The 15,728-nt window shown below is 43.8% G+C and overlaps 3 protein-coding genes across 7 annotated transcripts in view; 1 reads left to right on the top strand and 2 right to left on the bottom strand.

Annotated features, from left to right (window-relative positions):
- Positions 1-1,953: 1,953 nt before the first annotated feature.
- Positions 1,954-7,292, bottom strand: tmem30c (transmembrane protein 30C). The gene is made up of 8 exons (XM_080478639.1): positions 6,801-7,292; positions 6,429-6,545; positions 6,080-6,187; positions 3,883-3,973; positions 3,651-3,797; positions 2,779-2,991; positions 2,397-2,587; positions 1,954-2,286 (listed from the first exon to the last, which is right to left on the bottom strand). Exons 1-7 carry the CDS (start codon positions 6,996-6,998, stop codon positions 2,400-2,402), a joined length of 1,062 nt encoding a protein of 353 aa, XP_080334765.1. The 5' UTR covers positions 6,999-7,292; the 3' UTR covers positions 1,954-2,286; positions 2,397-2,399.
- A 224-nt stretch (positions 7,293-7,516) lies between these two features.
- Positions 7,517-15,728, bottom strand: part of cmss1 (cms1 ribosomal small subunit homolog) — a 36,007-nt gene continuing 27,795 nt past the window's right edge. The window contains exons 2-10 of one of the 4 annotated variants that reach the window (XM_080478642.1): positions 11,078-11,202; positions 9,698-9,769; positions 9,457-9,595; positions 9,288-9,347; positions 9,080-9,182; positions 8,902-8,962; positions 8,722-8,809; positions 8,531-8,619; positions 7,517-7,755 (exon numbers count right to left, since the gene is read on the bottom strand). In XM_080478642.1, coding sequence (XP_080334768.1) covers positions 7,672-7,755; positions 8,531-8,619; positions 8,722-8,809; positions 8,902-8,962; positions 9,080-9,182; positions 9,288-9,347; positions 9,457-9,595; positions 9,698-9,769; positions 11,078-11,202 — 821 coding nt within the window. In that variant the 3' untranslated portion in view covers positions 7,517-7,671. Of the gene's footprint in view, positions 7,756-8,530; positions 8,620-8,721; positions 8,810-8,901; positions 8,963-9,079; positions 9,183-9,287; positions 9,348-9,456; positions 9,596-9,697; positions 9,770-11,062; positions 11,203-15,728 lie in introns of all 4 variants that reach the window. The other 3 variants (XM_080478640.1, XM_080478641.1, XM_080478643.1) reach the window with 3 other exon arrangements.
- Positions 11,233-15,728, top strand: part of filip1l (filamin A interacting protein 1-like) — a 28,765-nt gene continuing 24,269 nt past the window's right edge. Inside the window, exons 1-2 of one of the 2 annotated variants that reach the window (XM_080478638.1) lie at positions 11,233-11,464; positions 12,911-13,028. The gene's annotated coding sequence lies outside the window, so the exon portion shown is untranslated. Of the gene's footprint in view, positions 11,465-12,907; positions 13,029-15,728 lie in introns of both variants that reach the window. The other variant, XM_080478637.1, reaches the window with a different exon arrangement.

Here is a 15,728-nt window from a genome sequence, read left to right as displayed (position 1 = left end):
CACTGAAGGAGCTGCAGGAATTTCTGGCTGTGTAGCACATGTGACCACAATCTCCTGTCTTCTTCATGTGTCGGGGCTATGGGGTCGGGTGGCAAGACGGAAGCCTTGTCTTACAAAGAAAAATATCCAAGCCCGGCCTAACTGTGTAGAAAGACATTTGAAGTCTCCCAAACGCATGTAGGGAAAAGTGTTACGGTCCGATGAAACCGAGGTTGAACTTTTTGGCCATAATTCCAAAAGAACACCATACCTACAGTGAAGCATGGTGGTGGCAGCATCATGCTTTGGGGCTGTTTTTCTTCACCTGGAACTGGGGCCTTAGTCAGGGTGGAGGGAATTATGAACATTTCCAGATACCAGTCAGTGTTGGCACAAAACCTTGGGGCTTCTGTTAGAAAGCTGAAGATGAAGAGGAACTTCATCTTTCAGCATGACAATGACCCAAAGCACACAACCAAACCAACACAGGAATGGCTTCACCAGAATAAGATGGAGGTTTTGGAATGGCCCAGCCAGAGTCCAGACCTGAATTCGACCGATCATCTGTGGGGTGATCTGAAGAGGGCTGTGCACTGGAGATGCCCTCGTAATCTGTGAGCTTTGGAGCAGATTATTTTATCAAGATGTGCCACACTGATAGACTCCTACACAACAAGACTGGCTGCTTAATACAAGCCAAAGGTGCTGCAACACAGTTTTAGTTTAAGGGTTGTATATTTATGCAAACAGGTTAGTTTGTTTTTTATTTTTCCCCTTTAAAGGTTTCAGTTTGTTTTCCAATTGTGTTGTACAGGTTATAGGTCACATTAAAGGTGGAAAAAGTTCAATTATTTATCTTGGTTTCATTTTTTTTTTACATCACAAAAACCTGGCATTGGAACAGGGGGGTGTAGACTTTATATATCCACTGTATATGATCCATCACAGACTGGATATTTAACCAAATGTAAAAGTGCAAACTGTTCACCCCATATTCAATGTTGAATCTCTGCATAACCATGCAGCATGACACCGGAAGAAATATCTATGCATCATGTTCTATTTACAGGAAAATCCAGTAGCTTTTGCTTCTGTTTTAATTGACAAACGGCTCAGTTTTGCACACACACACATCCACATGACCGTCTCAGCGCGAACCACTGCTCCACGGCTCAGTTTTATTTCTCAATATTAATAAGTCATAGTGAGTCATAAGTCATAAGTCTTCTCATTTACTGCTTTGGTCTGTAATGTTTATTAAATTAGGCTCGTAACTTCAAAAAAAAAAAAAAAAAAAAGGTTGGAGTTTTCTTGCAGGTTTTATATGTAGAATTTTACAAAGTTCAGAGTAATATCAAAAAGATCTTATTAGCATTGTGACACATTTGAGCAATACCACTTTAAACCACAAGGGGGTGCATTGAACCTAATAACTCCACCATTCATTAGCCAGCTTGCATTCTACCTACTGATGGAGTCCAACATAATAGTTTTCAGGTACATATTTAGAACATTATTAATAACTTGTATCAGCTCAGATGAACGGTGTGTGTTGTGCCTTTGTGTGTTTTATTGTTTTATCACATCTAATGTGGCCATTCAGGTTGTTCCACGGACTCAGAATGAAGTTCATCATTGCTCCCTTCACGTTTCATTTGTTTTCAGAGCATTTTCAATTACAAATTAAAGGCAACTTAAACACACTGAATTGAAAGAAATAATTTGGCCTCCACATAGAAAGCAGAACAAGAGTAAACCTGTGTTCTCAGCACTGCCCTCTATGGTGAGGCAGAGGTACTGACGACCTCAAGTTTGTCTTTAAGTTTTTTTTATTTAATAATAATCAGATTAGGAAGACACATGGAATATGCAGCTTTTAAATCAGAAAGTGAAGGCTAATGCTTCCCATCCACGTTATCTTTCAGCTCAGCTGGAAGGTTTTGTCTCATAAAATCATTTCAAGACCGAACATTTAAAAAAAAAAAAAACTTTATTGAGATTTATCAACAGTTACAGTGCTGTACGAATCAAAGTGCTTTTGTTTTTACATTTTCACACGACAGCCTCAATGGAGTCACTGTCCACAGTACCTGAACAATCACTTTAATAAATATTAACAGTGCATCAACAAAACAGCTTGTATTCAAAATATGCAGAATTTCATCCCAAGTAAAATCAACGTCGTTCAGAGTCACAATAAAAACCGTTTCACACACTCGGATCGTTCTCAAGACACGGGAACTCGTTCTCTGGATGTCAGACTCGTTGCTGCGGTGTGTTTATATCTTCTTCCCCCGGAACGTGCCGCTGTGAAATTACACCAAATTAACGTTCCTGTTCGTGTCATTTAGGATTTGTTGTCGGGTTTAAAACTCCCGGAGCAATTATCACTTTGTGAGTTTTTTTCCACCTCTTACCCTTCATTCCTCCATGTTCTTGCCGTTCTTTCCAAACTTGAGCCAGACCACCGTGAGGACGACGGCCATCAGCAGGATCAGGCTGCTGGTCACCAGGTAAGTGACGGGCAGGAAGTGGTTCTGTCCCCCAAACCAGGTGAGGGTGGTCAGCACCACTTCCTTCCTGCCTCGGAAGTACTGCACGGGAAAGTCTGGGAGGGAGCGGGAGGTCAAGGCTCCCAACATGTGTGAGTGCGGTGGAGAAAACAGCCCGTCCTAAAATAACTCCCGCCCATATGCTTGTGCTCAGCGGCTCGCTGGCAGATGAAACGAAAGACAAAGGGCGACGTGGAGCCGCTCGCTTCAGGCCCCGCATGCAGACGCCTCTTGACTGAAAGGATACTGTATTCGATGTTGACGGTGTAATTCCCCGCAGGAAGCCCCTTGGAAAACGGTTTCGCGCCGCGGTACAGAACTCCGTACAGCTTCTTGAAGTTGGGGAAGGCGGCCTCCCTCATCCAGACGATCAGGTCGTCGTTGATGAAGCCGTTGTTGGAGTCGTCCAGAGGGTCGAGGTCGTACACAGACTTGTGCCAGTACGGCGGCCGGGCAGTGCCTGGAGATAAAGGGTATTTTCAAAGTATTTTCAAGGAATTAGTTTTTATCAGAAATGCCTCGTACTGAGCACAGACACCCATTATACCTGTAGGTATGTTCTTTCTAGCAGATAATAACTCCATTAAATCAGCATCGGCTCAAAACCAACACTTGGACGGTCAATAAAACTAAAGTTCAGTTAAATAGAACAGAGTTGCTCGTCTCCACATGTCAACAAGCTTCTGATTCTAAATGTGAAACTTCCAGTGAGATTAATCATTTTATTGGTTCAAACATCTTTTGTTTCTTTTTGTCTCTTGTTTTTATTCCTCGTTATATATATTTTTTTATCTTTAAACTTCTATTTACCCACCAATGCCTTTATGGATCGAGTTATTTTGAATTTGGTCTAATTTCTTAGTTTTTATTGCCCCCCCTCCCACCCCCTTATCTTGTATTATGAGCAGGGGCCGTCCTCTTGGCCTTAAACCAAGATATAATACTGTCTTTATTCCCTGCAGTGCATCGTGTGACCCACTATAAAGCTCAATTACTCAAAGTAATGTGAAAAACTTTTTTCCCCCCCCGACAAATAAATGATATAAGCACAAAACCGGTGGAAAAAGCTACAGAAGAGAAACTGAATGCATCGATTAGAAGTGTTGCCTCGCGGTTTACCTTCAAACACCTGAGCCAGGGTCAAGTTGCCCGACTTCGGGTTGCGGTACTTGATGTTTTTGTCCGTGTACCACGAGATGCCTCTCCGTAGAAGAGGAACCTGGATGATCTGGTCTCTGGAGCTTCTATACCTCACGGTGAAGGAGTCTGAGAGAAAAACCCGTGGGTTCAGGTGTGGAGCTGGGGGGGGGGCGGGAACGTGGTTGGCGGGACGGCGCGTTCACACTTTTACCGTTGAAGATGCTGTTGGCCACGGCGCCGCAGGGAGCGATGGGAAGTCCGTTCTGGTCACTGGCGAACGGCACGCAATATGTACTGGGGCTCTGATGGCCAGATTAAGAAGCGATGGAGCGGTTAACTGGGTGGTGTCCAACACACTGACATACATCCAGACTGGTTAAATAGAATAACCTTGAAATGTAAACTTTTTCTCTACGTGATGGAAACGTGGATCTTCTGCTCTCCGTCACTAAACGTCTCGAAATACTAGAAAATCAACATCTGGTAAAGTTTCCCAACCTGTTTTCTTTTCTTTCTTTAACTTTCTCCCTGAAGCCCAACAAGTAAAATATGGCGAAGCAGGTGTGGAGCGTTCGTCTCTTTCCAGCCAACAGACAGACGTTTGGTTTTTTCTTCACTAACTCAGAGAAACTCCTGAGCTGGAAGCGTTTGGAAAGACACTTCCCACAGCTGTCCTCGCTCACTGGATCCGTCCCTCCCTTCTCTTGCACATCGCGTCCCGGCGCTACTTTCTCCCTCAGCTGTCAGGGCGAAATATCGTGAGCTCATCCAGCGTGGAAGTGAAATAGCAGGCGCCGCCCAGTCAGCTCTCCACACGGGCGTGTAAAGAAAGACTTCCTGGCTCTGGACCAGTCGCAAGCCCCAGTAACCCGTTGCAGCTCTTTCCATCGGCCGTCTCCAGGACAAATACACACTTTTAAATGTCTGTATTTACACGTGCTGATTGAGTTTGTCCACATCAATTCCTCTCAACGGAGTAGCACTTTTATTTATTTTTTTACTTTCCATTATAGTCGAATAAATTATATGTCTGCTTCTCATGTCGTTAATTTAAAGAGGGTCTGCTGAAAAGCCAACAAAGCGGTGCGTAGATCGTTTGTGCTGGTTTTAACTGAGCTTCTTACAAGCAGGAATAATTATACTGTAAAGTAAAAGTACTATCAGACTGCCTGCAAAGAGTCTCTGGCGCAACCAATAATGTAAAAATGACCCGTGTTTAATACCTGAACATTTGAGGCCAGAGCGCCAACCACTGCTCCACCGTGCCGCTTCTTCTTATTATAATAGTTATAATTATTTAACAAACTCTCGTTCCACTAACACGCCTTTCTGTATTAAAAAAAAGTTCAGTATTGAGTGGAAATGTGTGCATTTTTGATTAAAATTATATATTTCTTTACAAAACGGAAAAACTTTATTTTCCTTATTATTGTAATCCGATTTCTTTGTGATATTTGCATTGAGCCCTGTTAGAGCCCGTTATGTAACAACGACCCGAATTGTTATAACACATGGTGTAATAAAACCCAAAATGTAATAACTGGTTTATAATGTAACGGAAGTGCTGAGCCTGAAATGTAATAAAAAAAACTTTTTTATTAAAATCTAAAACGTAATAATTGATCAATAATGTAAAAAGACCCTGAGCCCAAAACCTAAAAAAACTTTAAATATTACATTATGGGACAAAATATGTCTCTCCTAATATTGTAATAATTTTATTACATCATAAAGTAAGTCGCTTATTGAAGGTTTGGACTTGAACTGCTTCAGTTTGAATTACACTGAAAGAATGAGCTCTAAAAGTTTGGTCTCTTTGTTTATACATATATTTATATACAGTTTATGGTATTTATGTATGATTGCTGTTGCGAAGTTATTTATAGTTCTCTGTTTTCTATAATCTGTATAATCTATTTCTCCAATCATCAGTACAAAACGATGTCTAATCATTAAACATATTAAGAACAGATTTAAATTCTTCTTCGCTCTTCTTACATTTTCGACCAGTTACTACATTTGGGCTTTTATCACATTTTATTTCACGCTACTTCAGGTCCTGTTACATATCGGGCTCGAACGGGCCTTTAAGCTGACCGACTCCCATGATGCATCACTGGGGACATTCATACCGTTCAGTACTGTTGATTGGCAGGCTGCCAAAAAAAAAAGGCAAAAAAGTGATGTTGTTACTATTATTAGCTGCAGTTTTCACCTTTTCATGATCATTTTTTTAAATTCTTCTTCAATAATGTAATAAGTTGTTAAATTATTGGTAAAATGTTATTGGAATATTGTCTCAAATATCTTTTTAACACCATCAGCAAGACGTTACATTACTGGATTACCAGATACAGAACATCCCCCACCGTTAACCCGATCAAATTCAACACAATCTGCACAGAGACCTTCAGGTTGCTGGTCCGTCCGACCATCTGTCCGTCGTCCCGGGAGTCCATGTATCGGCGCAGGTTCTGGTGAAAGTTTCTGAGGCCGTAGTACAAAAAGACGTCGCCCTGCGAGCGAAGCGAGACACACACGTAGGACTTAAACTACATCGGAGGACTGGAAGTGTGACGCGTTTCATTGAGAAAGCCACAAATGTTCCTGTTAACATAGTGACAGTAGTTTAACTTCAGGGTCCACCTACAGGCTGTTTGAGAGCTTCACTTGGTTTGGTTTGTTTTAACAATCTCCAGAGGAAACAAAACAAAACCAGGCGGCCGTCATGTCTCGTCACCCCGCCATCACACATACCTTCCATGGCGTCTCAATGGAGAACGTCACCTGGCAGTGGCAGGGAAGGGCTGCGTTGCTCATATTCTTACGCTTTTCAAAACAGTCATTGCAGGTCCCGGCCTCGGTGTAGTCCAGCTGAAAAGACAAGAGGAGTAAAGAGCCGGAGAGATTGTAAAAAAAAAAAAGAAAAAAAAAAAGAAACAACAACTCAGTTCAGGTTTACAAAGACAACCTTGGATCTTTGCCTCCTCGTCGCTCCCTCTTTTATTGCACACGAGGGCAATTAAGCCTCGACTCTCCGCGTCCGCCGGACAAGAGCTGGTGCGCCGGAGCCTTTTTATCTGAGATTAACTGAAGCCAGAACACAAAGTAAACGCCGTCTCCACTCACCTTGATTCCCTGTGTGCTCTGCACGGTGAGGAGCAGCCACACTCCCAGCAGCAGACATATCAAGGCCGTCAGGTAGAAGAACGGCAGCACGGTGCCGGCGGTGAGCATGGGCGACCAGGCGGGGAGCCGCTGCTGCTTGAAAGCGGAGTTGTCGGGCCTCCGGGCCAACGGGCCGGGCTTTCCTTTCCCGACGTTCATGACGGAGACCTTCGGCCAGCTGGAGCCTCAAACCCCGTTCCTACGAGAAGCCGCTGCTCTATCTCCTTTTCCTGTTTTGTTTTGTTTTTCTCCTTCTTCTTTTTCAGCAATATCTGCTTGCAACACCCACACTCGTACCGCTCTGCCTGCCAAAAGATTTTCCCAGCAGGCTTTGCAGGGTGGGGGTGGGGGCCGTTGTGGCCTGTTACTTATTAACCACAAACCTTTTACTCAACTACCTCTTTCTGTGTTCTGCTTACGTCCTTGTTCTTTCTTTTACTTTTTTTGTCAGGTTACTCACGTCAGAATGACGCCAGACAACGATTCACATCTTACTGCAGTTTGTTGTGGAAGATAATATGTTGGCTGTGGGCCCCTGCTGCTGCTTCAGAATGCCTTATCAAAAGGATGCTGTGACAAATGGCACTTCCTGGTGGGCGAATAAACTGGTGACCTCGCCGTCTCGGTGGGAGGGACTTCCCAAGGTCAGAGTAAACAAACAAAAGGATGTGGTTTTTCTTTCCGACTCCGTTTATTCAATCCGTCATGTGTCGAACTACAAGAGCGAGCGAACAGCAGCGTGCGTCTCACACAGGCTCGGCAAGTATGAAGAAGAAAGCAAACAGGACGAGGCCCCCTCGTCACCGGGAACATTTACATTATCATATTTTTTTTAAAAGAGTCCAAGTTTGCTTCGGTTTTCTTTGCAAGCGGCCAGGACGCCGCTGTCCAGCAGCTTCATCAAGTCCAGTTTGATCTGAAAGAATCAGGCGATGCAACATGAACATCAAGTCTCTTACCGTGTTTACGGCTTCATTTACTGCCGAGGCGAAACATCTTCCACACGGCAAAGCTTAACAATCAGATAGAGAAAACTGATGAATCCTTCAAGTTCTGAAGGTGGAATTTGTCATTCAGTGTGGATGAACCAGACTAGAAACCTGTCAGGGTGACGGCGACAGTCACGAAGCATCTGATCTGAACAAATCATTTCACACAAATTATTTTTTCCCCGTAAACCGATTCACACAGCGAATCTCACACACATGTTGGATCTAGATTAATATCCCGTCGAAGGCTGCTGCAGCGGTGTTGTTGATGTCGTCATCTTCCTCAACCCAGAGAAAGGATTCCCTGGGTCCAAACTCTGCTCGGCCTTTCTGTGTGGAGTTTGCATGTTCTCCTCTAAAAGTGTGGAGTTTTCTCTCTCGCTCTCCAGTTTCTTCCCTGTAAAGGACGAATGAATTGTGCAGCGGTGCACCGTGACCCCACCCATAATCAGGTCCAGCTCTGTGAGTTGGATAAAGAGCTTTAAAAGGTAGAATTTTAGGCTTAAATTTAAAAAAAAAAGAATTATACTTAAAGTCTTAAAGTAATATATCATTAAATCAGATGCTTAATCACTTTTTTCAGCCAGTTAGTAGGCGTAGATATCTCCGTAAAAATCATTATAGTTTGCATGTGAATTCCAACAATACATCACTGCGTTAAAAGGAATTGTCCATTCAGTCCAGCAGGGGGCAGTAACTCACCTCGGGAATGTCCACCATCCTCCTGAGCTTCACGTCCCTCCAGTTCCAGTCCAGAACCACGTACCTCAATGCCTGCAGGTTCAAACCCTCTGAGGAGGAAAAGCAGATGAAGCGGATGAAGCTGTGGAGCTAAAATAACACGCACGCGCACACGCACACGCACACGCACACGCACCCGCACACACACACACCTTTGTCTATGAGCGCACTGATCCTGCCGGGCGTCCCCACTCCCACGTGTGTGATTCCTTTCTGCAGCAGCTTCACCTGCTCCTCGATCTGTGCAGAGGAAACACAGACACACAGCTGCTCTGCCGATTCGGCCTCACGATCTGCACGCCACCGTGGAGATTAACTGTCGTCTTCGTTACCTTGATGTGCTTCGCAAACAGCTTTATGACTTTGGCTTCACCCTTGAAAGTGGTCAGTTGCCTGGGAGGGAGAGGAAACAAACAGCAGTGCTGTAATCCGAACCTAAAAGCTGTAATGTAGGAAAGTTTGAAAAAAAAAAAAGAAGAAGAAGAAAAAAAACAGTGGTGTGTCACTTACTTGATGAGCTCGATAGTTCGAAGGGCAGAACTGCAAACGACCAGCAGAACCACAGAGCTCTTTTCTGTGTGCTGCTTTTGGATCTTTGCCCATTTGGGACAGACTAAGAAAAACCGAGAAGGGAAGTGAGTGAAGTGAAGTGAAGTGGAGTGTTTAGGAGTAAACCTCGAACGGGAGACGTCCTCTGGCGCCCAGGACCGCCACTCACCCTGCTTCAGATACGAGGAGAGGGTGTGCGTCAGGTCGTTACTCGACAGGAAGCAGGAGCCTGGAAGTCGCAGGAGGACAGAACGGCGACCTCGGTGAGGCAACACACCAGCAGGAAAAAAACCAAGTGAACGTGCAAACAGGCTGAAGGGGAGTTCGCCTTCACTCACTTTGCAACTGGAGCTCTTCCTGCTCGATAACGGAACGCTTGTCTGAGAAAAACTGCGTAACCAGAGCCTGCAGGTCAGCCCGGCAGCCCGGCTTCGGCTCGGAGGTGGCCAAGACATCTGTGATCGTTTTCTTCTTCTTCTGAAAAACAAAAAGTTATTCACAAACACAGGCCCACTGCCACAGAAAGGCTCTGCACCAACTGCAGTACCTGCTCACGGCAGCAGGGGTCGACACACTCACCTTTCTCTTTCTCTTGGGTTGAGTTGACTTCTTGTCCTCGGTCTCTTTCTCTGGAGGAACTGCAGGCTCTTCCTGGGATTTCAATACATCATGAAAACACAAGTCAGACAAAATATGTCCACTTGGTATTTATTAATAAAACACTGTTAAAACACTGAATAATCCTGTAGATTAATACACAGTCAAACGTCATCCTGACCAGTATAATAGTGCTAAATTAACCCTTTAATTTAAAGTGTCTCTTTGTTGTTGCGCAGAGTATACGTTATTTAAACGTCAATATTTTTCCGAAGCCAAACAATTATTACAGAAAATGACAACAATGTCAACATAAAGCCAATTTTAAAGAAACATTCTGGTGCAAAGTACCGTGAAATGTCAGTAAACGTATCCTACAGCGGTCACATTAAGGGTGTTTGTTCACCAACTCACCCTGACAGCATGGCTTTCAGGCTCATGCTCGTTTTCTCTCATTCATGGCAGCACCAGCGATGTCTCCGCTCGGTGTTGTGTTTGTCTTGTGTCCACTAATGTTAAGAAATTATTATTATTATTATTTTTTTTAATCTATTTTTCTTTGAAATGTTTACAATTTGCTTGGTGGCTTGACCGGATTGGGTTTGCTGGAGCTCCATGGCTTCTTAACTCTTTACAGTGTGGCATGTCCCACCAGAGAAAACGTTCAGCTCTCCAAGAACCACCACTACGACTACCCTGAACATAAAGTACAAGTACAGGTCACAATGGAAACACACATTTATTTCGTATATAAGGCCACTTATACGCATTTGAAAATCAATAATCTAGATGAGGTGTATCGAACATGCCACCCTCCGGAGGGTCCAAACCAGCAATCGGGAAGAAACTAACTGCAAGTAATTTGTCCACTGGGGAGAAGATAACCCAACACAAAGCTCAACTATATCATCACATGAGCATAAAACCTGAGTTCCAGAAAAGAAGCAGGCTGAAGGCTGCAGGGAAGATTTCACTTATGTCTCTGGTGGAAGTTCAGCTTGTTCATATGTGGTTTTGTAGGAAAGAGTTCATTAAGTATGAACGTTCAGAAGGTCGAGCGCTTCACTGAATCATCACAGGTTAATATGCTTCTGCTGCTCGGGCTCCTGTTGAGATCAAATCGGCTTGTATTGGACTCCGAAACTAAAAGCCTCGATGTAGATCACTTAAATCAAAAGATATACAGCGAACGGGCAGAAAGTGAGTGTTTCACCATCAATAAAGCTGTCAAACAGAAAATGTGAATATTTGAAAGCCTAAATTTGTCCTTTCGTAGATTATTTCCTCGCTGTAACAATTCAAGGTAATAGTTCTAATACCAATGGAAAGTCTTTTTTTTTTTATTACTTTTTTATTTACAACCTGCACGTGACTTTTCTTCTTCTTCTTGGCTTTATTGGTTTTCTCTGCTACATTCTTCCTCTTCTCTGGCTGTGTCTTTATTTTCTCTGAGGGCTGTTTTGTCTCCTCCTCCAACTCAGATGCATCTAAAAGGAGAAAAAAAAAAAAAGAAAAGAAGGGAGGAAAAATGTTCTCATTAAAATCAGGAACTATGAGTGAGTGTGCGCAACATCCAGTACTATATTTAGGTCAGGTGATCGACAGGAGAGGCAATGAAGGAAATAAGTAGTGTCCGTGGAGTATAATGAGCACATTGTGTGTCCGGGCGGACGGTCCCGCTCATTACAAAACTTGGTTTATGGATCAACTCGGAACCGGGAGCCGTGCAACATGAAGAGAAGCGTCTCGGTGAGGCAACGCCGCGCTTGTTTGGTTTGACCGAGGGGTCAAACTAAATCATTTGGCAAGTGCTCCGCTACGCCTCCGACTGTTTGTGTAGCTCATCAGGTGCGAGGGTTCTCCCGTGTACGCTCCAGTCAGGAATACACAAATGTTACCTGAGGTATCAACAATAGCAGTCGATCTCAAACCGAGCATCTGGTTATATTTAGCTTCCCTGTTGCTACCACTTCTCAGAGCATTCCTCTCCTCTCCAGCTATGAGGTCACGCAACAGACCCTTCAGCATATCTCGATTCCTTGGTCTGCAACTTTTTTTCCCCTTCTTTTTAATTTAAACGCCGGCAATAAATCCATAGGTTTTTACCGCGATGTTCCGAGACGTACAGTTTTAAAATAGTTCAATATAAAAAGAACAGATATACTCTCTTATTTCATCTGCGGACAAAGCAAAAAAAAAAAAAAAAGAAAGAAAGAAAAGAAAATCACCTCAGAAGCCAAACGTGGTGAGGACTGTTGAACATTTATTGTTTCGGGGAAATCTGCTTCATGCTTGGCTGCATTTGTTGCCATTTGGAGCATATTCCCCCTATTGCCAAACTCCAATCAAAAGCATGAGAGCAGGCAATACATCATTAAGTGCTGACAGAAAACAACCACTCACATTATGCCACTGACGTTTCAACCGGTGCCTTTCTTCTCTCCAGATTTAACCATTTTTGGTCATCATATCTCTTCGATTCAGTGTACGAGCATTACGGAATGCCTTCCCTGTACATTGTTAACACGAGTCACAAATTGGTTTCACATGCATGAATGATTCAAAGGAAATTATGCAGCATGGAGTCAAACTTTATGAGATTTATACGGCGGCCTTGATGTTTACCGTTCGGTCTTCTTCACTGCTGCTGGGAGGCTTTCGTTATGAAACCTTGACAGAGAACACAATCTACTTGTTTCCGAGGTCGGTGATCTTACGGATGACGACTTCAAATGACGGTGGACTGCAACGGCTCTCTTAGGCCTGGATGCAGCTGCTCGTGTGGCGTAGATGAGACGGCGGCGCGCCTCGCCTCTCTGATCTGCCGCTGAGGGTCACTGCTCGAGGCCGAGAGCGCTCCCAAAAGCCTCCGCCACACACAAACATCTGAGGCAGATTTTATGCCCCGTCCTCTAATTTCCGCATCTCACAATCAATTTATTCAGTGGTTATTATCACAACCTTTCTCCTTTCTGCTTTATTCTTCTCGAGAGCCAGTTGATCCATTCTTGCTCTTTCACTCTCCTGCTTTCGTCTACAGCCACGCCCCTTTTACATTTCAACGGTCGATTCAATGCCTCGGGTTGTGTTAAGAAATATACACCTTCTGTTGTAAGACCATCCCCACTATTGATGAGCCAAGTCAGCCATCCCTGACCCCCCCCCCCCCCTTCTCTTTCTGGACGGTGGCAGCAGGTCAGTCACAGAGGTGAGGAGGACTCCATGCCGTCATGATGGACAGAACTGGACCATAACCAAAGCAAAGCTCAGGCCCATAGAACCGGAGAGAGCAGTGTGCGTTGCCAGACACCGGGTAAGTGTTTTTATTCCTTTAATGTACTGATTGTTTTCTTAAATTAAAATTTGGGGAAGCAGCTTTGAAGAGAGTAAAAGACGGGAGCGTATTAGTAAAGGCTTACGCCAAGTGTCGTATTTTCACAGGATGACATAATCTAGTTATAATAAGCAGGCTAATTCTTTTTATCTCGAGAATAAACAAACCTGGCAAACTGCTTCATCTTTATAATGCGTTTCGCACTATTCAAAGGCACGATTCACGATAACAGAAGGCAATCATCTGACACTGGTGTACTTAATTCACTGAGCTGCGAGGTCTTCCACGATGGGCAACTTCACCCAAATACTGAGGTGCTGACAGAGCAGACAGGCACCTCACACACATCTCCCCTCAATGGCAACACTGAGCTTTTAATTCATATCTCAGAACTTCCAGGATGAGCTCAGAGGTATTCACATTTATGTAGAGGACCACAAACCTGTGTTTGCATCAACGTACTAAATTGTGCTACGTTTACTGTGCGTGGGTTAAAATTCAGGCTGAGTAAGTAGCGAGACCTACTCCAGTAGAGGGACGGCTGCGGCTCAGCTGGCAGAGCGTGTATTGATGGTTTAATCACTGTCCATTTGTCCTCGAGTAGGACACTGAACCCCACCCCTCTGTTTCCAGTGGTTTAGAAGCAACTTGTACGGCCGCCGCCACCGCTGACGAGTGAGTGTGAGCGAATGGGACTGATCACGTAAAAGCATGTTGCGTGAATGGGTGAATTTACAATTAATTAAAGGCAAAAGATGCACAGTAGTTGCACCATAATCTCAGCATAACATCATTCTCAACAATGCACAAGCAAGATAGAAGAAAAAAAAAAAAGATACTATACAATATAGATCCTATAGGGGAAAGGATATACCTCTGCGATTAACCCATCCTATTAATAGTGAAGCTTGCGTACATATACGAGGAGGTGGAAGGTGCTGCAGCTCGGCGGCCTTGCTCCGGGGTCCACTGAGGCAACCTGATGGCACTGAGAGTTGAACCTGCGAACACAAGCTCGCCTCGGCCACATACTCAGGATTTCACACTCATGAACAGTCAGATATACAGTGTCTTGGGACACGATACTGTGTCGATCATATGATTTCTTCACCATTTTGATAAAAAAAGAAAGAATAGTTTGACAGTCTGTTAAACCCAATCCTGTATTTTCTCATCTTCTTTTCAATACGGTTTCAAATTAAACTTTTTATACCTGAAGTAGGTACAGTAGGAACCTTTCTTTGTGAATGACTAGTTTAAAATAGGTTTTGTCTTCACAAAAAGAAAATAACAGAATTTTCAAACGAATCTCACATAATATAAACTACGGAGAGAAAATCTCTTCAATAAACAATCAAAGCTGATAAATTAGTTCCCCGCTGGGAGGATCGACCGGAGCGCCTCACTGTGATGTCGGCTTACATGCAGCATCATGTTAGTTGTACTCCATGTGTGGGGCATCACTATTCTGCAATATCTATGGTCTTGTACGTTATTTCAATTACTGTTTTGAAGAGAGCTTCCTGTATTTCAGAAATCAGCTGAAGCCACAGCTATAATAGTCTTGCTGCTCTGCGTGTGACGAATGACGTCGGACTTGTAGCGACCTGGGACCTTCATCAAAGGAGGGAAGCGCCGAAGCTCAAAATCGATGGGAAAATCAAGATTGTGCCTCTGCAGTTTATATAACGATGCATTTTGTTTAATTGACGTGTGACTCGTGGAACGGATTTAATACCGTCACACGGTTATCATGTTGGTGTCGATTTTTAACTGTCTTGCAACGTAGTGAACATTCTCTACCGTAGTATAACTTTAGATTGTATATCCACTTGTTAACTCAAATAGCACATTTAGGTCGAGATGACCTGCCGTGGTTCAAATTGCCCACGTGGAAGAAAGGTGGCCAGATTAGTTCAAGATGACTGAAAGGCTACAGGAACTCTTAATAACAAAGGAACACAAAGGACCGCAGCCACACCAGGACACCACGCTGGATCTTACGCCTGTCAGCCAAGAACAGGAAACTGAGGGTACACTTTGTTCAACACAAAATTGGCCAGAAAAATACTCGGAACATTTTTTTCCTGGTTTGATGAGTCTTGATTTCTCGCTGCCAAATTTGGATGGTCGATCAAAAATTGGAGTAAACAACATGAAAGTGTGACTCCGTCCTGGTGTGTAACAACAATACAGGCTGCAGGTGGTGTAACGGTGAGGGGAAGATGTTCCTGGCACACTCTGGGACCCTTCAATCAACTGAGCATCGGTTAAATGCCACATCCCACCTGAGTATTGTTGCTGATCCTGTCCGTCCCTTTATGGCCACACTCTAGCCATCGTCCAGCAGAATAACACCGTGTCACAAAGCCCAATCCATTTCCGACAGGATTCTTCAACAATGGGTTCACTGGACTCCACTGGCCTCCACAGTGACCAGATCTCAATACGGCACCTCTGAGATATGGTGGAACAGGAACATTTGTATTATTGATGTGAAGCCAAACAACCAGCAGCTACTGTTTGATGCCATCACGTCACAATGGACCAAAGTCTTTCCAGCACCTTCATGAAACGTTGCGATGAAGATTTAAGGCAGTTGTGAAAGCGGAAGGGAGTCTAACTCAGTACCGCTTTAATTTCATTGTATTTAACTTAAGTAGTGGATTTAATCTCATC

Source organism: Lipophrys pholis (assembly GCF_963383615.2).
Source record: "Lipophrys pholis genome assembly, chromosome: 13".
NCBI classification, from domain to species: domain Eukaryota; kingdom Metazoa; phylum Chordata; class Actinopteri; order Blenniiformes; family Blenniidae; genus Lipophrys; species Lipophrys pholis.
The sequence above is the reverse complement of the archived record's forward strand: the minus strand, read 5'-3'. Positions and strand labels throughout refer to the sequence as shown.